Below are 21,650 nucleotides of genomic sequence, written 5' to 3'. Positions count from 1 at the left end.
TTGACTTTCTTACTGTTTGTGTACTGCAAAAATACTTTACACATTGCTTCTAAGTTAAGCCTGGCTGCCTTTGGTGGCAGGTTACCCAGGGTTAGGCACAGGTTAATTAGTGACATCTTTTGGTGCACCCTGCAAGGATTGTGGCTGTTGCTTGACCAGAGCTCACATTCCAGTTAACCAACAGTCCAATTTCTCAAGGACGAGTTGCCTTGTAACATAGGAAAGCCCGTACTATACATTGAAATGCACCAGATTGTTTTGAAAATTCAACTTGTTTTCTCTTAAATGGAATAATCATTCCCTTTCCTCTTTTCCATGAATGCCATGATGCAGGCAATGTGTGGCAGCCATGTGCACGGATATATTTAAGAGAAATAAAAGCAAACACAAGATTTTCTGCATAATGTGAGTTAAATGTACAATGTATTGTACCAAACTCTGATATGAAGATTCTAAAATAAAAATTGTATTCTCTCAATGTATTTTCCAGATTAATCTCTGATTACTACCAATGGTTTCAAGTCATGGTCTTCGCCATCGAAGAGATTAACAGTCACTCCGAGCTCTTACCCAACATGACTCTGGGCTTCAGAATCTATGACTCCTGCATGATGATACAACATGCGATCAAGGGGACCCTATGGATGCTGACGGGGCTAGAGGAACCAATTCCAAACTATCAGTGCTCTAGGACCCACCCACCCGCCGCCATCATAGGGGAGACAACATCATCAATTTCAGTTGTAATGGCTCGTATCCTCGGTCTGTACCAACACCCCCAGGTAAGATACAATGAGAGAAAATGTATTAGTATCAGAGCTCACACAGAAAGCGTGTGACTGAAACAAACCATGGATCACCCACTCTATTGTGTTAGCTACAGCAAATAGAAACAAAGGGCCAGATGAAGATGGATGTAACTGAGCATCTATAAACAAAAGAGCACATTCTCCGTCTGCTCCAAGGGGGGAAATCGGCCAAACATATTGATCACACTGATCCTCCAACAAGTGGCTCAAACTTTTCTGAGCTACATCTGTCACCCACTGATGCATGTTTTTTTTCTGTGATTAGCTGTTAGTCCTTGGAGTTAGGATATAGGACAATACAGTGACGGGGTTCTGGGCTTATTGGTGTGGAGCCTAGATAATGGCAGCAGCGCCTGTTTGGCTTCTGCCACACATCAAGCCTGTGTTCCTCTCAGTCTGCTTCCATCTCTTTAGAGTAGAGGTGTCCAAGGTGCCCTCTCATGAGTCAAATTCATGCCACATTTTCAGGATGATCTCTTCCTATATATACTAGCCCAATTTTGTTTCATAGTAAGCAAACCCATCTTATGTGGATATGGGCAGCAATTGTCAAAGATCTGGTTCTCCTGGACCTACTTTGGCCAACATTGACCTAGAGGCTGCCTAAGGCAGATCAGTGCCTTGCCTCTATGAACCCCTTCAGAATGAAGGGCACAATCTGTCCACTGCCAAATAGAACCTGCATCTCCAGTGGTCATTGATTCAGATTAATTCAGCCTGGTATCAACTGGTGCTTGTTTGAGGACTCTAAACGTGATTCTATCCAGGGGTGTGAAACCAAAGGGGTTCTATGGAAAACCAAGGAATGATTTGTCCAAAAGAGGCATTGGCTTTTCAACTTTGGGCAGCAAAAAATTATGTAATTTCTCCAAACATCATGCTACAGAACTGCCTAGATGCTGGTATAGCTAAATTGAATTCAAGTATTTACTGGGTACATAAACCTATCTCTATTGTAAAGTATCAGCCTTTTGCATTTCTCTGCATTCCTTATTGCAGTGGCATTGCAGTCAAGTTTCCCATTTCCATGCTCAAATAGTTGATCCAGTCCAGGTTTTTCCTTTGCATTTTGATAGAGTAGTGTTTGTCACACCATTATAAATTTAGGACTACAAGTACTAGAAGCTAAGAAAAAATCTGGATGAATCAACTGCTCCCACCTTGATCTGGGAAACAAAAGAGCTCTGCATGGGAGTTGTAACAGCCGCCAGGCTATTTGTTTTGATGTACTGATTTATAAAGCAGAGCTTACATCCAATAGTGGCTTCTTGATGCTACCAGACAACCACAGGTAATATCAGTAGTGCTGTGGGTGAGCTGGACATTTTCTACCTAAACAGAAAGGTTTTAGAGGCTTCTTTTAAAGCCCTCAAGAAATCTGGGATTTTTATAATACCAACTAACTTTAAATCAGGCTAGTGGAAACTAATCTTAGCTCACTCAAATGATCAAGCCATGCTCAGCAAAAGTCACTTTATCGCTCTGTACCTCATTCATCTTATCTGGCTAAAAATAGAGATGCTTAGATCAGATATTGGTTAACCACCCATTTTAAGTGCTGCAATGAGAAATCACCTGTTGATGTCATTTTAAATGAATAAAATGGTACTTTTGTTTGGAATTTTGGGAGAGAGGTGTAACACTGAGGGGCATATTTACAAGGAGCTTGCTCTGCTGTTGCTTCATTTTTTTTACGCTGTGGCAGTGCTTTCATTGCTCCATTTCTACAAGGTGACGCATTAGGCCCAATGTGTCAGTTTTTGTAGGCCTGTGTCAAAAAATACCTGTGCTGAAACCGGCTGCACCACACAGTTTATAATATATGCAGGGTAGGCGTTCCCTTGTAAAAAAACACACGTAGGACTGACACAGGGATATTTAAAACATTTTCAGTGTGTGACACATCTTTCAGATGTGTCGCGCTAAGCCTGTAGTGTGTCAAAATTCCTATGCCTCGTTAACCCAGGCGAAGGGAATGACACAGTGGACTTTGCATAGAAATCTGACCAGCTGAAGTCACTTTACACACAGTAATGTGTTATTATATCACATCCCCTCAACCAGTTGTAGGCCTTCACATGTAACAATCATATTGCAGAACCCCTTGTCTAACCTGGGACCATGGCACCTGAGATATCAACATCCGTTGCAGCAATGTAATGTGACTCTGTGTACACCATGTAAGGGGCAGGCCAGGATTGACACATCTCAGTATAGGAATGGGTCCCCAAGTCCAGCCAAGCGTACTCCAACGTACAACAGATAAGTACACACATAAGGTAGGTGCCACATTATTTGCCACTTTACATTACAACATACTTGCATTCACTCACATTGCACTGTCCCTCACTATGTCACACATACTTAGGTGCAAGCGTACATGTAAGCAGACTATGCCTACTGTAATGTGACACATGGCCATACTCCATCCTTGTCTGTATTACATCCACGACCAGTGTACTTCAGTAAAAGATTCGTTTTCCACCATTTTCTTACTCTACTACATTGGTCCCCACACATTAGGCTACTTGTGTGAGTCAGAACGGATGCATCGCCTGTGTAACCCAGTGCTGACGTTGCTCTTGTTCTAAGCCCAATGGCAGCGATGCGTCACTTTTTGACCAGATGCGTTGCAGCATCCTCCCCTCTGATGCATCAGTATTTCTGACGCATCCTTAAGATCCATCCATAGTGCACCATATTGTAAATATGATGCATCCATGGTGTGGTAAGCTGTTCTGACTCAGCACAATTGTTTTTTATGCATCACTACCACTTCCTTGTAAATATGGCCCTGAGTTTTGACTTCCTGTGCTACAGACGAAGTAACGAACAGCAGTACCTTTCTATTAAATCTGAATCATATATAACATTTTTCTTCCAGATCAGTTATTCGGCATCAAGTTCACTTCTCAGTGATCGCAACCAGTTCCCTTCATTCTTCCGGACCATGCCTAGTGATGACTTCCAGGCTCAAGGGCTGGTCCAACTACTAATACATTTTGGGTGGACCTGGATCGGCCTTCTGGCTGAAGACAGTGACTATGGCCAACAAGGTGCACACATTGTACAAGAAGAGCTCACCCGGGCAGGGGCTTGTGTTGCCTTCTTTGAGACCATCCCTACAAACAGAGTTGAAAGTAACACCTTTCACATTGCCTGGGTAATCAAAAACTCAACAGCCAATGTTGTTGTCATCTTCTCCACGGACTACATCATGATCCCACTGTTGGATGAGCTGGTGCAGCAGAGAGTAACTGGGAAGACCTGGGTTTCCACTGATGGCTGGACAACCTCTACTTTGCTTTCAGATGAAAAATACTCAGAAATCCTAAGTGGGACTCTTGGATTTGATATCAACAGTGGGCACGTCCATAGTTTAGGGGAGTATTTCACCAAAATTAATCCTTTAAACTCTCCTGATTACTTTTATATTAGACAGTTCTGGGAAGTTGTGTTTGGCTGCAAGTGGCCTGACCCAGAAGTGCCACTAAACATGCAGAATAGCACAACAGTAATGTGCACTGGGAATGAGAAGCTGGACAGTGTTTATGCACATCTCAATAATTTCACCACCTTCCGAATAAAATATAACATCTACACAGCGGTGCGTGCTACTGCAAATGCATTACATGATATGATGTCATGCAGATCAGGAAGTGGACCCTTCTATAATGGAATCTGTGTGGACAGTGCAGATTTTCAACCATGGCAGGTAATAATCTGGATGGCTTGTATATTTTGCAATTTAATTGAATGCAGTGACTTGTGCCACTGCATTGAGTGCATTGTGCATTTTGAATCAAACAAACACATTTACTGTTCTGAGAGTAGCTGGCCCCTGGTAGAGGCAATGTATTAAGAGGAGGTTGCTGAAATCCATAGATGACAAGTTGCATAACTGCCACCCTACATTTCCGCTAATGGAGGACTCTCATGAGCTAATTCCATTAGTGCATACCATTGTTTATAGACTGCCTAGTCACAAATTACATACACTGTACCAGAATTCTTGGAGAAAGATATAAATCCCCACTTCCCAAAATTACCTGTTATGGTATCCTTCCTTGCTCCCGGCCCCTCCTCTACATTTCTCTAACGTTGATCTAGAACAGCAGAGAGACCACAGCAAGTATGTTCTATGAGAAACAGTGAATGAATAATCTGATCACTGAATTGATTAATGAAGTGTATACTTCAGTGCAATAATACTGGCAGCATTTTCTTTACAGAAGGCGATGTAGCACAAAGATATGATCATGGATTGAAGGATGTGTGATATAATTTCCAGTCAATTTGGTAATTTGAAACAAGGAAACAGTCAACTGCAAGATGTATTATTTAAGTAAACACTTGGATGAATTTGATAGTGTATAAGGTTACAAAGAACTCCATAACAAAGGGATATGCTATTTCTAGTCCTGGACTTATAATAAATGGGTGGATTCTGGAGCTGCAGTACATACTGTAATTCAGTGCATCTAATTGGACAAAAAAAATTGATAATAAAAATACAGCGCAGGACTGGAAAAGTGATATGGAGTCAAATGGTAACTATTTGTGTATGCAGTTGATGCAAGATCTTTTTCTATGTACGGGTCTGTGCGTAATATGATTACATCTGATTGAAGTACGTTTGGGAAAGGGGCAGAAATCAAGGGTGAAGGTGGTTGTTTGTAGGGAGTTTAATATGATCAGGAAAAAACAAAGCTCTTTTGTATCCTTTTTTCAAGAGTGTATTGGTGTTTCAGAGTGGCCATCGGTGTATTGTGTTCATGCTTTCAGTGATAGGTGGAATATTAAGAGGCGACCAAGGTGCTGGGATGGAAATGACCCCTCCATAGCAAACAGACATGTAGCCCTGCCTATGAAACTGATATTTGGCTACCTGTGAAACTGGAATGCTGACTTTTTGTTTGACTGTGCATCACACTGATTTAGTATGTACTGAGAGGCAGGTGCCTGTCCATGGCAAAGCAAGTTTCTGAACCTTGTTATCTGGAGAAGCTGACCCTGCATGCCTTCGTACTGGACACTGGAATACTCTCCATGTTCTGGGTGCATCACATAAAGTGGTGGTGTCACTGCTCTGTGCTATGACTAGGCCTTTTCCTGTTTGTTCAGGATAGGTGAGCCTACTGGGTCCTCTGTAAACTTCCACTGTTATGAGAAACCCAGAACCTTGTGCTGATAATCTGGGTGCATGTTGAGTGTATATACGTGCAGTAAGTGTGTAGCACATGTATGGTAATATAATGTTGTGTGTTGTGAGGGTCTTAGTTCTAGGACCAATGGGATCCATTTTGGCTGCCCTTGATTTATTTTGGCAATAGACAAAGAATTTCTTCCCCAGACAAGGAAAGTGCATTGCTGCTTTTGGAAATTTAATGAGGACCTTGTTAGCAAGGTGACTGCTCATTAGTTGTCCTGGTCATTGTCATTTGGTAGATGGTAGCATTGAGGGATTTGATTGCAGTTTCCATTGTTCAAGGTAAAAATGCTTCTAAGCAGGGCCTTCCTTTTCTGTGTCCCTCATTAATGCTTCAGGAAGGCTGGTGACAGCCAGGTGCAGAGAACCCACACTCCATTGTCCTACATTCCAGCCCCTTGCACAAATGATGCATTGGTGGACTAGTCACAAATGATGCATTGGTGGACCAGCCCAAACTGGTTATGAAGCCTTAGAGAGTGGATTCACATCGCCTTTCTGAAAAATGTGTAAAAAAGTAGGATTCAGAATACCTCACGTTGTTGCACTTCTACCTTCTTCTTAACCAAGGAAGATAATGCTCCAGAAAATACTCAGAGGCTACTGTGTGACCAGGGCTGATGTCTAGATGATCACAGTCTTCCAGAGGTGGGAAGACATCAACTGAAGTCTGAACTTTTTGTTAGAGGAGCTGGAAGCCTGACCGGTGCCGTGAAGCATGCCTGTCTGCTCAGTGACCTCCAGGAAAATAGATTGTCCAGGAGGGGATGCCCCAACTGCCAGAGAAAGCTGACTTTAGAGAGTGAAGCCAGGAACAACCCAGGCTGTGGAGAGGTCGTCCAGCCTTTCTGTGTGGTTCCTTTGTGAACTGTATCAGGCTTTTCAAGCATAAACATCACTCTGTCATCTGACAGCCTGATGTGGGTCTGAGAAAAGGTATTGTTGCAGCTGACGCAGGAGCACTGGAGCCGGGTCATTGCTCAGGTGGTTGCTCAATTGGTCTCAAAGGCTGCAGCTGACGTAGACACTTCACACATGACGATCAATTTAGAGGCCACAACCAATGTGCTGGGTACCTGTCTGCATTTAGCCTGGAGGGCTGTAACAGCAGACAATATTGTGCTGCTGTGCTGGATCTGTTGTGCTGTCTCTATCTTGTTTCAATGGGAGGTCACCATTGTGGTCCTTGTAGTGGGAAGCTGCTATGGTAAAACGTGGGGATATGAGCTGCTTCTGCTGTGCTACAAGGTCTGCAATAACCATCAAGCAGGTAAAGAAATATCCATTAAGCAGGTAAACGTGGGCATAGTCTGTGAACAGAACATGGGAATAAGCATGATCGAAGGAACCTGGTGCAAGAAATTAAGACTCTTTTGCACAGGTGAACATTTGATGTAAGAACTATTAAAACATATTGTATATCTAAGCATCTGTGCCTGTACCTAATTAATGCCTGTCCTCTGTTATCCCAGGGATGGTAGGCATTAGAATTCTCCTAGAATTGGGAAGGGTACTGAGAAGGTCTATAGTGCCTTACTGAAGATTCTTACTGAGATTACTACCAGGTTATTGCAATTCCTGTTGAATTGTGCAGATAACTGAAGGACACTCATGTAGGAGCAAGAGGAGTTTTTGAGCCTTGACCTTGTATCCCCTTAGTCCAGCAATTTGGATCAAGATCTGTTAATTAGCTGTGTAACTGTAGCACCTATGTAATTTTCCTGTTTCTTGCTGTTCCTTGTGTATATTTATGTGTTTCCTCAGACTTTCTTTGAATACCTTCTATTATCTGGAAAGCTTCAAATGAGATTAGGCAAGAGCAAAAAACCCTGAGCATACAGAACTGTTGGCAAGTATTATAGAATACAGAGAATTTGAATTTATTCATAGCTTGAAGTATTAAATTATTGAATGTTGCTGGGAAACACCGTAATTTGTGAGGCATTCCCCAGATTTTGTCCTTCTTTGCTGAACCCATTTTTGTTGGCCATAGGACTTTTTTGCACGTTCGTCCTGCTAATCAGTGCTAAAGTGCCTGTGCTCTAAATTTTAGAAATACTGAAAATAATATAGACTCAATTAACACATTTAATATACTTAAAAGTGGCTAGTATATGATACTACTTTTACTGATAGCCTGTAAATAAAATGCTACTCGTGGGCTGCCCCACTCATTGTACCACCCACTAAAGTACCACTGTAAAACATGACTTTAGGCCCCAGCAGTCTGGCTCTGCAGTATTAAACTGGCATTTTAGCCTGGCAAACGTAACATTTACCAGTAGTAAACCTTCAATTTCAGTACTTATGAGTCACCTCTATAATAAGCCATAAATACTCATAGGGCAGGGTACAACACCAGTAGGCATGTATAGTTGTTTTACACGCCTTTGCAGGTTTAGCTTATTACATTTAATAAGTACTAAAACCAGTTTGGGAATAGCTAGGAAAATTGTCCAGGGACTCATTTTAATACTAATTTAAAATCCAACATAAAGATGAAGTTGGATTTATGTTGCTATTGTGGGAGAACCACTTTTAGAAAGTTGTCTTTTTCTTGCCTAAGCCAAAAAGGAGCTTTTTATCAGTGACCAGTGTCGACTGACTGATGATGGGTTCCCTATAGGTTTGATGTGTAACGCATCCAAACAGTAAACAAATATTTGGGTGTGGGGTGGTGTTTTTTCCACGATAGCCTAGAGCTGTACCCACCCCTTCCTGAGCTACAGAGGATACTTACTCTGACACTGGCAGATGTAGCTCACACCTAGGCCTGCCTCCTTTTTGTTTCTTGCTTGTTACCTTGGCTCCAACCTAGTGGGAGGGTAGCTGTCCTTGAATACGTTTGGAATGACCACAAGGGAAGGTTTATCCATTATCATAGCCACACCTCTTGGTGGTCACAGGGAGGTCTGACCACAGAAGGAAAGGTTCTTCCATTGGCATTTAGGCAGAGCGGGTCACTGTGGGGTAGTTTAAAGTAAAAAGAAAACACAGGACACATTTGCAAAAATGGCAGAGATCACCCCTTGGGACTTGTACTCCATTGGTTATGGTGTGGGCAGAATTTACCCTACCCCACAAACAGGGTGGCACTATGCATTCATGTGGCACCCCTATTAACCTCCTGATAATATTCCCAGGGCTGTGGTGAATCAGAAGAAATAGTGCCATACTCTCCGAAGAATCTGAAGAAAAACTGGACCTTCATATCTTGAATCCCGGACCAAAGAAGTGAATCCAATGATCAGTTTGCTGACATCCTGTTTGCACTACAGGGTCACAACAAGACTCAGAGGCCTCGCCTCCTCAAACTTCCCAGCTGACTAGTTCCATCAGGACCTCCCCTCTGACCCTGTTGCTGGAATCTGTTGGAGTGAAGACTAATCCCCAGGTGGTACCTCTCAGTTGCTGAAACCCTGGCTGGTGTTAGAGTACCCTCCTCCTATTCACATTGTAAAAACTAGGACTTAAAAACCTTTTAGCAACTTTCTACCGGAAGAATCATCAGATTCCGGGATCACTGTCAAAGCCACAGCCATAGATGTAAACTACCTGTGAGCCTCACCATGCTCGTTTGCCCCCCTGAAGGAGATCTGACTGCAGACAAGTTTCAAAGTCCGAACATACAGGGTTTCATTGGGACCAAAGCTGAGCAGCAACCCATCGTTGTAGAGACCTTCCTGGGCTCAGACTTCAACCTTCCACTCGAATCTTTCCAATTTTTGCCAACAACAGCACCAGGACACCACTCTTCAGCAATCTGTCATCATCGAGCCCTGCTTCAGATGTACCTTTCAGCTTTTTCTGCTGATGATTTGTCAATAGCCACTTTTGCTTCATGAAAGTTTGTATGTCTGAAGGTAAACTTTCCACCAGGACTAGCACGGTCCCTGAATCTCACCAGAATCCATTGCGGCCAGCTTGACTTTGACATGGTCTATCATGACCAGATCACCACGGTTGATGCTTTGTGTATTTTAGTGCTGTTTTTAATTCAAAACTTTAAAAACTCATATCTCTGTTTCTTCTTATCAGATTTTTGTTATTTTGTTCTTATATTATTTATTAAAGTTCACTGTATTTTTCTAATTTGGTTTGGGATTTTTCTTGTGTTGTGTTCTCATTTATTACTGTTTGAGCACTGCATAAATAATTTACACATTGTTTCTAGCCTGACTGATTTGCCCTAAACTAGGAGAGTGGTCAGCACAGGTTCATTTTAGAGATGTTTGACCAGGATTGACCATGCTTGACCAGGATTGTGACATTGTGATTATTTTTTGAGGTAGGTTCTCCTCCTCCTCAACTAATTGTTAATTTGCTTTTCAAATATAATCTGTCCATAGAAGTGTGTTATTACCACAGAAATGACACTGTAAGAGCAATACAATTATAATCGTTTTGTTTGAACATGCTTGGCCTTGCTGAGCAGTGCTATTTTAGAAGGCACCTGGTGACACAAATTATTGATATCAATCCTAGTGCCTCCAGGTAAGGGCAAATTTATTTTCCAAGCAGAGATTGACTTTATTCTGGTATACGCCTCCTTTTGTTTGTTGGAACTCAGTTAAACCATTATGTAAGTGACCTTCATTTATATAATCATAACAGAGTTGAAGTCACTAAACTCTATTCACAAACAAAGTCAGATAAGTATGGGTGGTGATAATCTCATCGTCTTCCTGCAGTACATTTCGGACTTCATACTATTGATAAATCATTCCCAAGAGAACTCCTCGAAAGCTGCTCGTGATGATCCTCTTTTAGAAATGCAAGTGAGGGGGGCTACAGACACAATAATCTGAAAAAATTCAGATGAGTAATGTGAAATGCTGTGATGTAAGGATGGTAAATTTCTAATCCGATTCAGTTTCCATAAAGTACTCCCTTCAAGAGGGACAGCGCTTATCTTAAATATGGATGGCCTGATTGCAAAGATCATCATACATTTAGGCATGTAGGCTTGTGCCTACCTTTATAGCAAATTGACAACTTTATTGGACTTTACAAAATAATGCTGTACTTCTCCAAGTGACTGTTCATCTACTATGGCAGGTATTCCTACCTTGAAGCACCTGCCATCCACCCTGTGAAATGCATTGCTCACATAAAACATTAGGTCCTTCTGCTGACATTTTCCATGTGAATAAACCCCTTCATCATTGCTAAGCAATATTTTGTTGTTCATTGCGTGCCTCACCCTAGTGGAATTAAATCATCATTTTTGATATTTGAAAATCTAAAAGTAACTTACGTATGCATACACATTTGAGAGTCAAACCGTAAAAAGTAATCAAAGGACACAAAAAATTGCAAGGGCCTAAAATTCCTCCTGCTTTTCTCACCTTCAGTTGCTACACTACATCAGAAATGTGCGCCTGCCGAGAAAAGACATCACTGAAGTGTTCTTTGATAAAGATGGCAACCCCCCACCGCGGTACGATATTGTAAACTGGCAAAAGTGGCCCCAGGGCACTGTGTGGCACAGAAAGGTGGGGGAATATGATGGAAGTGCCCCTATTGGAGAGACCCTGCTCTTCAATGTCAGTGCCCTCCTGTGGACGAAAGGAAGCAGAAAGGTAAGGTAGAGGTTAGGTAGGATATCTTTCAGCACTGCATGTGGTGAATTGTTTGTTAAACTAGACAAACCCATAATTATCTGTTGGGAGGGGGTGGCACACACCATATTACAACATAGAAAACATAGAAAATCTGAACTACAATCCATCATATATGATTGGTCTGTCCATGTACGACAGTGTAAGTCTGGCAACTTGTTTTGGGAATGCTTGTCACTTTTGATTTTTGGGAGGGTGATTTATAAGAAAATGAGCTGGACTCCTTGGACCCCTCAGATCTTTATCTCGAGAATGGCTGTGATTAGGAGTTCTTAGGGCAGGCAGCCATAGGGTGGTCTTCCCCCACAACTTTTTGCCTACATCCTCCACTTTTCTGACCTTATTTTTCTTGGCTTTAGACTCTGCACTTTATCACTGCTAACCGGTGCTAAAGCGCTTGTGCTTTTTCCTCTAAGATTTGACCAGGAGCACTGTAGGAACTGTAGACTCAACTCTCCAAGGAACAACTCGGCGCTTCTGGAACCTTGGCTGGTGTCATGGACACTTCAAGACCCCAAAAATGCCTTCTGGAAGAAGATCCAGAAGTTTTGACAAATATGGAGATATTTTATGAAAAAACTCCATCTCTGACCAGCCCGTCATGAAGAGTAAAGCCAATGACGTCAAACTGTGACCGTGCCTGGATTTCACGTTTACCCTGGTGAAGCTCCTGAGGTCTTTGCTGTTGACGACAAGAATATAGAACTCCAAGATCTCACCAAGGCCTCGTGCTGAAGCAAGCCACCACAGTCTGCCTGAAAGCCAGCCTGCCGAGGAGCCTCACTTGAAGTAAAAAGAAAAAGAACCAAAAACGTGACTAAGTCCGAAGCTAAAATTTGGACTGAGGCCTACCACTTAATATAGCCGACCCACGCTCTTTCGTGGTCAGCCTTAACATTTGACTTTGGCCCGGTCAGGTGAGACCAGATAGCTGCAGTTAGCACTTCTTACTTTTTGGAGCTAGAAAGCACATTTTTACATTTAATTTAAAAAAATGTATATCTCCGGTTCCCTACATTGGAGTTTTGTCATTTTAGTGTTATATTAAAGATAAATATATTTCCTATTCTTATTGGCATTACATTTTTATTTCGCGTTGTGTCTTACTTAGTTACTGTTTTGGTGATTATTAAATGCTTTACACACCGGTCTATTAAGTTAAGTCTGACTGCTCGTGGGCCAAGCTACCAAGGGTTGAGCAAGGGTTAATTTACTGCGTCTTTAGCTGGACCTTATTTGTGATTGTGGTGTTATTACTAAATGTAGGTACCTACCCTACCCTAACTAACAAACCACTTTCCAACAGCCACTAATGCTGCTTATGGAGTGCGAGGGATGCTATTTGTTAGGGAAGTAAACAGTGACAGTAAACTACTCTTTGAGTTGGGGAACTGTTATCTCTTAGCCTTCATGGACACCTGATGCAGTTTTACACAGCCACTATATCATGAGATAAGGCATTGGACTCAATGGGTGTCAGAAATATCCATTTGTTGTGTGATGTGCCTCTATATTTTTCTTTTTGCTGGCCATAGAACATTGTGTACTCTATCCCTGCTTATCAGTAGTAAAGTGCCTGTGCTCCCTTTCTTTTTTAACATGGTTGAATTGGCATAACCCTGATTGGCATTTTGAACTCACCTATATGTCTCTAGTGACCTTTAACTCTCAAGTACATGGTACATAGAATATTGTTCCATAGAGAAATACTTGGATGCAATATTACATTTAACAATGTTATCTGGAGTTAGAGGACACCTTCAAATGTAATTCTTGGATTATTTGTAAAATTAAAAAATCCTGGGTAGAATTTTAAATAATTATTGAGGAAAAGTTACCCTTTCCCCGCCCAAAGCCTCTGGAAGTTCATTTGCATGTGCCATTTCTCACTCTGTCTGTTCCGTTTGTGCTGCCTTGTTATGTCCCCCATCACCTCAGATCCTGTCCACTCTCTTCTTCCTGTTATCTTGACCCTCCAAACTTCCCTTATTTCTATTCCTTTTTACAGTGCTCCATAGCCACACAGTGCAATTGCCCTTTTAATTTTGGCCTCCTTCCTTCAGTCATTGCCTTTTAATTTTGGCCTCCTTCCTACAGTCCCTAATACCATTCCTACTCCCATGCCTTGGGCGGTGGCTACCATCAAGGAAGTCCTTTTGTATATAAGCTGTGAAACTTCACATGCCAACTATGTGGCTTTCAAACTTCTAAAGATAAAGAAGGGAGTCTGTTTATCCTGCTGTCCTGTTTGTTTTTGCTTAGCCTCAACACTACTTATCTGATCATAAGGAATCGAACTCTGTTGTGGCACTTACTCTCCTCCCTGATATCCTGAGTTGATGTTTCCTGGCCAAGACAAGGAAGTTAGACAGCATCCACACAAATCATAGAAGTCAGATAAGTTTCTTCTTTTTTTCTTTCCTTCTCCCCCTTCCATTGGGGGCTGCTCCTGGTACAAAGTTGTTGGTGTACTGTGCATGGTGCCTGCCTTCAGGGGGATTCATGGACATGACTTCACTTCTGCAAACTCCTGGAGCAATTCAGTTGAGTGTTTACTGGACCTAGCAGCATGAGCATCCAGCTGTAACTCTCCTACTGCCCATGCCCCGAATGAGTTATGAAAACTGCACAGAAAAAGGCCTGGTGTGGGCAGGATTTTCTCTTTTTCTGGCAGGATGACCATTTGGGTAGTGTCCATGAATTTAATCAACTTCAACATGGCCTCTCCTATCAAGGCAGATCTCAGATGACATGTGCACAGCCCCTACTTTGTTCCTCCAGGCAACCAGGCTCCAATCCCAGTGTGGAGGAAGCTGCCGCAATAGCTGATTTTAAGTGACCACAAAGGAGGTTTTGCTCATTTCCTTGGCCATTCCGCAGCACAAGGGAAGAAGGGTTTCACCATCTTGAAATTAGGCAGAGAGGGACACTATTGGATTATTTGCAGTAGGGCACACAGGAAAAACTGCAAAAGTGGGTAGGGTAACTCCAGGGAACTTTTACCGCATTGGTTAAGTAGGAGTCAAATTTCTCCACTCACAAACTGGTGCCAGATATAAACCTGGCATTGCCTGTAACCTCTTCAGAACTCTTCTTAACATGAAAAACATCTGAAAAGGACCAAATCTGCTGTATGAGCCTTGAGGTGAGCCCTGAAGAATTGGACTTGTTTTGTCTTTGAAAAAGAAGTGTACTCCAAGGATCATAAGACTGAACAGCTGGTTAAGCTACAGGAAGACATCAATCAACAAGATGCCTTTCCTCAAGACTTCCAGCTGACCAGTGCCAACTACACCTGGCCTGGAGCCTGCTGTTGGCCTCTGCTTGAGTGATTCCTGACTCAAGTTTCTTATCCTGAGGTGCTGGGTCTGTGTAGGATTCTCCTACCATCACTGCAAACCTGAGACTTAGAAACTATTTGGCTTCAAAGACCTCCAAAGAACTGTGACAAATTTGCCCACCAATCTGATCAGTGTGCTGCTGGGTTGAAGATTCAGGTTTCTCCTGTTCAAAGCTTTTCTACATCTGCAAATATGATTCAGTGCGATCTTTTTTGGTAAGTTCCAGCCTAGTGGAGCCCGCTTCAGCTATAGCCTGCAGCCTTGTTCTGCCGGAGGAATCCAAGGTCCAAAAAATGACTTATACAAATGAATAAACATTAAACAAGCCAAGTATCCAAAGGTATCCAGATGGTGAGGGACCTTTCCTGGGGGTGAAATTCCAATTTCTCCTGCTCAGAGCTTTCAAGCAAAAACCCAATAGCGTTACAGAGACTTCACCCCCTGGTTATCTAACCTTGTGGAGCACTCTTAATCACAGTCTAGCGCCTTTCCCCACTGAAGAATTTGGACGTACATTTTTTAGACTAAGTTCCAGTGTAAAACTTCTGGTCACATACCTGCTTTCTGTATCTGAGACTCACTCTATTCCAGTCAGCCTCAAATCATGTCTACACCTTGGTCTACTGCTACCAGTTGACCCAGGTTTATGCTTAATAGTTTTTGGCACTATTTGTATTTGAAACTCTTAAAATTCTTGTTTCCCCCCTTTTATTTTTCTTTTGTATTTTTCTTGTGTTTTAACTTTGTCTTTGTTACTGTTTTGGTACTGCATTAATACTTCAAACATTTCTTCTTAACTAAAACCTCTAATTCCTTATAATACAAGTATATGAAGAACACTTTTTTAACCCTGTGACTGAGGGACACAGAGCCCATCTTGGACTCTGGGCTTTCCAATATCATGATTGAAATGGCCTTTGCTGAAGGCACCATTGGCCTGGCTTCTTGCTGTAAGATGTATTTCCTTTGAGGTGAGCAAGAGCCTTGGGAAAACAGATTTCAGAATCATCTATCATGTGCTTTTCACTACCATCCAATCATCATCATCATCATTTAACTTTATTTCGGTAAGTAAAAACATACCATAAAAGTACAATACAAGCATCATAAATTGTTAATTTTTGAAATTGGTAAAACACTTAAAAATAAAAGCACAGTAAAAATGTAAAAGAGATAATAAAGAGATAAAATTCGAACAGAATGATCACAATATATATCTCCTAAATTTAGAGTGTACCACACAACAAGGACCCTATTCCCTATGCCCATGGGTGTTCAATAATGCAAAAAAACAGTATCTTAATATTAAAAGTTAAATACTAAAATCAGACATCAAAAGGTCAATTAAAATGCATACATAGATCTTAAAATTAGCTATCCAGTCTTATTCTTTAAAGTTGCTAGTCTGAGGCGCCAGATTGATTCGAGGAATTTTGCCACTGGTAAAACTACCTCGGCAGATGCATAAGATTTAAACATTCTCTCAGCATACAAATGAGACCTGGCGCCTATAGATTTGCAGAGCGGGATAATCCAACAAGCTCTTTGTTTGCGATATGCATGACAATAAAAGAGAACATGTGAAATAGACTCTTCACGTTGGCAGCCCATCGGGCAGAGCTTGGAACTATTAGTGGAACAATGCCAACTGTACGTTAGGGAACACAAAGGGAGGGACCCTAGTCTGAATCTAACAAAAAGAGCTCGCGCAAATGGAGATAATGCTATATCCATATAAGGCTCAAATTCATAGTGGCATTTGAGGGATAAATAATTATCGGACATTGACAACGGAACAATCTTAGTAAATTGCACAATTTGAGCGTTGTGCCAAAAAGCATCCTTCAATAGCTGCACAGCATTTTTGGGAATAGAAGAAGGGTCTGACCAATAAGACCCAAAACCTAGATGGAATAAGGAATCTTTGACATAAGTACACCATTTAGTTTTACTGATAGTGTTACTGCCCACCAGTTTGAGAAGCCCACAACGAAATGGAGACACGGCATCTGTTATCCAGAGACAAATCCAATACAGCAAGGGCCTTAAAGCAGCAACCTGCGAAATAGAAAAAAGATTCAGATCCATACGGATGGGCAGAGATGGAGTGCTAGAAGGAACTTTTAACAATGATTTCAGAAATTGATTTTCCGCCCTTTCCAAATCCACCAGGTTACAATGGCCCCAAAGTTCAGCACCATATAAGGCCCCCCCCGCGGGCTTGGAATTTATATATTTCAAGGGCGGGAGACATTGCAAACTTGGGAGATCTAGAAGCGAATCTTACAATGCCACCCGCCCTTTGCTTCAAGCACAATAAGGATTTCTGGCGGTGTACATGCCAAAGGTGTGAGTCTTCCAGTTTCATACCTAAATAGTCAAAGGTGCCCACTCTTTCCAAGGGAGCACCATCTAGGTATACTGGTCTCTTCATTTTGCACCTACTGTCCCCAAAGACCATATACTTTGTTTTTGCTGAGTTGATTTCCAACCCATGGTCTTTGCAAAACTCCAAAAATCGTGATAGCAATCTGGAAAGGCCCATGGCAGTTCGCAAGAGTAACAGGGTGTCGTCTGCGAACAGTAGACAGGGGAACTTCTGGACACCCAAATTCGGGGCATCACCAAAACTATCTAAGAGGTATGGGATGCAAGCGTTAATAAACAATAGGAATAGGGTGGGCGCGAGAACGCACCCCTGCCTCACACCTCGCATTGTAGAAAAAGCTGGGGTCAACTCACCAGCCGAACCCCAGCGCACTCTGGCGTAATTGTCAGAGTAAAGATCTTGGATAACATTAATCAAAGAACCCGGAACTCCAATGTTGCTCAAGACCTCCCAGAGCTTGGCACGCGGGACAAGGTCAAATGCAGATTTCAAATCGACAAAGGCCACAAATAAATGGCCTTTGTCTGCGTCTACGGTCTTCCACTCAATCACGGGATATGTCAAACACAGAACATTCAGGAAAGATGCACCAGCCACATTGATTTTCATGCTGGCAATGGCAATGACATTTCCATTATAGGGATGTGCTGCAGAATAGCTCTGATAGGAATCAGAGACTAGGTCATATCCTATATTCAATTTAGAAGGGTTCCATCCTGAAAAGCAAGAATGGCAGCGATTGACACTGAAGATTGGATGCTAGGCTCCTCATGGCACATCAAAGCAAAATGACTGAAAAGATTGTTGTAGAATTAGAAGTAATTGCAGGAATTTCTAAACACCTCTCTCAGAATAAATGGATTAGAGGGTGTTGTGACGGCTCAGCTAGTGTGAATTATGCTTCTAGGGCCACATGTACAAAGCTTTTTGCACATCGCAAACATCAAATTCGCTGTTTACGATGTGCAAAAAGCAAATCGAAATGCACAAACCCCGTTTTGCGAGTCGCAATTAGGAAGGGGTGTTACCTTCCTAATTGCGAGTCGCAGTGCAATGCAGGATTGCTTTGTGATCACGAACGCGGATGCAAACCAATCGCAGTTTGCACCGTTTTGAAATGTGTAGTAACCCATTTGCAAAGGGGAAGAGCACTGCAAAAAAAAATTCCTATAGACCACTGCCTGCTCTGAAAAAATGAAACGAAAATGTTTCATTTTTTGTTTTTGTAATTCATCTCGTTTTCCTTTAAGGAAAATGGGCTGCATGACAAAAAAAGCTGCTTTATTAAAATGCAGTCACAGACATGGTGGTCTACTGCTGCAGCAGCCCACCATCCCTGTGAGGGCCGCCATTCACAAGGGGTTCGCAAATTGCAACCCACCTCATGATTATTCATGAGGTGGACATTTGCGACCCCCTTCCGAATCGCAGATGGTGTCAGGGAAACCATCCAACATTCTGAATTGCGAGTCTCTCTGACTCGCAATTTGCGGGTCGCAATTCAGAATGTTGCTACATCTGGGCCCCTAGTCTCTTCCTCCTCTAAGCTACTAGTGACTTCTTCACTAAAGTCAACCATATATGAGCTTGAAAATACCTTCAGACTCTTGTTTCATGCTTGGAAATTACTAGCTGAGAGTTTAGAATATTTTAATGTATGGTGTTAGTATTATTAAGACTGGGAATGCAGGTTGTGTTCCTTAAAATACTGTAAAAAGGCCATCACATGCAATATTATCAATTCAGTTCATTTTAATACAATTCTATTCGATGAAATTCCACAAATACGCCCGCCCTCCATATGCCATTCATGGGTATTTCTGGATGAACATCATGTGATGTTAACAGACTTTGGCAGAAATGTATGACATGAATGGTATCTGGTTTTCCAAAGTCATCCACAGACATTTTGCTTTTATAAATTCTTCAAAAGCAAAGCATATCTTACTCATCTTTTCTCCATGCTTTCTCCAGGTTCCACTTTCCGTCTGCAGCCCTAGCTGCCCAATGGGATTCAGAAAAGCTGCCATACAAGGGAAGCCCATCTGCTGCTTTCAATGTGTTTTGTGTCCTCAGGGAGAAGTGTCCAACCAAACTGGTAAGTATTGTAAGTCATCAGTAGATGACATTGCTATGAAGGTGCAATGGAGCGCTTCATGAGGCACACTGCTTTTCTATTTCAGATTCTGTTGAGTGCTTCAAATGCCCTTGGGACCAGTGGCCCAATGAGAAACAAGACAAATGCAGGCTAAAGACCATAGAGTTCCTATCCTATGATGAGCCTTTGGGAACTACTTTAACTACATGTAGCATTTTGTTTTCCGTGCTCCCTTTATCCATCCTGGCAATCTTCATTAACTGCAGGAATACTCCCATTGTGAGAGCAAACAACCGGTCCGTCAGCTACCTCTTGCTCTTGTCTCTTACTTTATGCTTCCTATCCTCTTTGAATTTCATTGGTCATCCCACAAAGGAGAAATGTCTCATTCGCCAGGCTGCTTTTGGTATAATATTTGCCTTGTGCGTGTCCTGCATCCTAGCAAAAACCATCATGGTTGTAATTGCCTTCAATGCAACTAAACCCAACAGCGACTTGAGGAGATGGGTTAGACCTCAGTTATCGTATATGGTCATCACTGTCTGCACACTAACTCAGGTTCTCCTGTGTGCCTCTTGGTTGATTATGTCTCCCCCTTTTCCCGAGTATGACATACACACTCAGTCTGGAACAGTAATAGCTGAATGTAATGATGGATCGCAAATTGCCTTTTGGTTCATGCTTGGATATCTTGGCCTACTGGCCACCATCAGTTTCATAGTGGCCTTCCTAGCTAGAAAACTGCCTGACAGCTTCAACGAGGCAAAGTTCATCACTTTCAGCATGCTCGCTTTTCTCAGTGTTTGGCTCTCTTTTATTCCAGCCTATCTTAGCACCCGGGGCAAGTACATGGTGGCCATGGAGGTTTTTGCCATTTTGGCTTCCAGCTTTGGCCTTGTTTCCTGTATATTTTTTCCCAAGTGCTATATCATACTGCTGAGATCTGAGATGAATACAAAGGGTTATCTAATGGGTCGGGGAGCAAGTCTAACCAAGAAGGTGAAGCACATCTAGTTGCTGATTTTTCCATATTTCCGATTAGTTCAGAAGAAAACTCTAAATAAGAGGCACACAAATCTAGTACAGGAGATGCAGACTCACAGTGTTACATGGTGATGTTACATTGACAACATTGGACATACGAGGGTAAGCGAGAATTATTGCAAAATATGGAAGATGTGGAGGTTAAGTCGTATGCAATAACGTATAGACATTTCTGCTCTTCAACTACATTGTATAACTCGTAAACATGACAATACATTTATTCACCAATATTTGTATAAATCATTCTCATTTCGATTTAAATAATAAAGCATGTTATAAGGTGTTTAAATCTTTTATGCTATGTTATATCATCTGCTGTTTGTTTGCCATGCCTCATGCATCTGGATGTTTTTTGAGGGCACTTACATGCACGGGGACTGTAACACATGGGATGGTGAAATGGTGTGTCACTGTTAGCTTCAGGGGTGTGTATGTGGGTTAGCTACTGTAAAATGTAAAAATACTGCAGGAATTGTAGTGCTAGTGAAAGGCAATAAAGAGAGATTGGGATTTAGCCAGAATCCTCTTAATGACCTCACCTTGATTTCATTAGAAGAATGTTTTTGATGCTGACCACATAAAGAAGACCTCTTAACATCAGCATCCCATCAAAACAAAAAGCAGGCAATACAACTTGCAAAAGCATATGCGTTTCAACAGTCAGCCCTTGATAGGTTTCTGGGCATGTGGATGTGAGAAGAAATATTATTCAAGAAAGGCAAAGTCCTCACCTTTGAAAGATGTATCACCAAAGAGGACGTAGAAATTATGGGTATCACTAACAAACAACAAGCTGCTATGGCTCAGTCTTTCCAGAGCAAAGTGGATGAACTGCATTATGATATAAATAATGACAAAGCCAACAGGTCAGGCTGTTTTTTAGGTCGATCTGTTCCTTGTTGTAATTAATTTTTGTTGTTTGGTAATATGTTTGGATGCACAAAGGTAAAATACCACCACCCACACAGATAAAAATCCCAGAATCTCCTACACACTGTTAGAAATCGGGTTCTTGGTTGACTGGGGTGTGAGCCCTGGACAAACAGAAACCACAATTCTAGTCAAAGCAAACCCCAAATTAACGTGAACTCAACTTCCTAGTAGCTTGGCACAGAGCAGTAAGGCTTAACCTAAAGGCA

The 21,650-nt window shown here is 41.9% G+C and overlaps 1 protein-coding gene across 1 annotated transcript; it reads left to right on the top strand.

The window, feature by feature from the left end:
- The first annotated feature begins 3,597 nt into the window (after positions 1-3,597).
- LOC138267239 (extracellular calcium-sensing receptor-like) lies at positions 3,598-20,770 on the top strand. Its single transcript, XM_069216095.1, has 4 exons — positions 3,598-4,524; positions 11,373-11,600; positions 19,344-19,467; positions 19,553-20,770. The coding sequence occupies exons 1-4, from the start codon at positions 3,598-3,600 to the stop codon at positions 20,479-20,481; spliced, it is 2,208 nt and encodes a 735-aa protein (XP_069072196.1). The 3' UTR covers positions 20,482-20,770.
- Positions 20,771-21,650: the final 880 nt, after the last annotated feature.

Source organism: Pleurodeles waltl, chromosome 12 (assembly GCF_031143425.1).
Source record: "Pleurodeles waltl isolate 20211129_DDA chromosome 12, aPleWal1.hap1.20221129, whole genome shotgun sequence".
Classification (NCBI taxonomy): domain Eukaryota; kingdom Metazoa; phylum Chordata; class Amphibia; order Caudata; family Salamandridae; genus Pleurodeles; species Pleurodeles waltl.
This window is presented reverse-complemented; position numbering and strand designations above follow the sequence as displayed.

Bases quoted from the DNA above. Each gene is read 5' to 3' on its own strand.
- LOC138267239 (XM_069216095.1), top strand. From the start codon at position 3,598: ATGGCCCTGAGTTTTGACTTCCTGTGCTACAGACGAAGTAACGAACAG. The intron at 4,525-11,372 runs GTAATAATCTGG...TCTCACCTTCAG, and splicing joins CAGATTTTCAACCATGGCAG to TTGCTACACTACATCAGAAA. The intron at 19,468-19,552 runs GTAAGTATTGTA...TTTCTATTTCAG, and splicing joins AGAAGTGTCCAACCAAACTG to ATTCTGTTGAGTGCTTCAAA.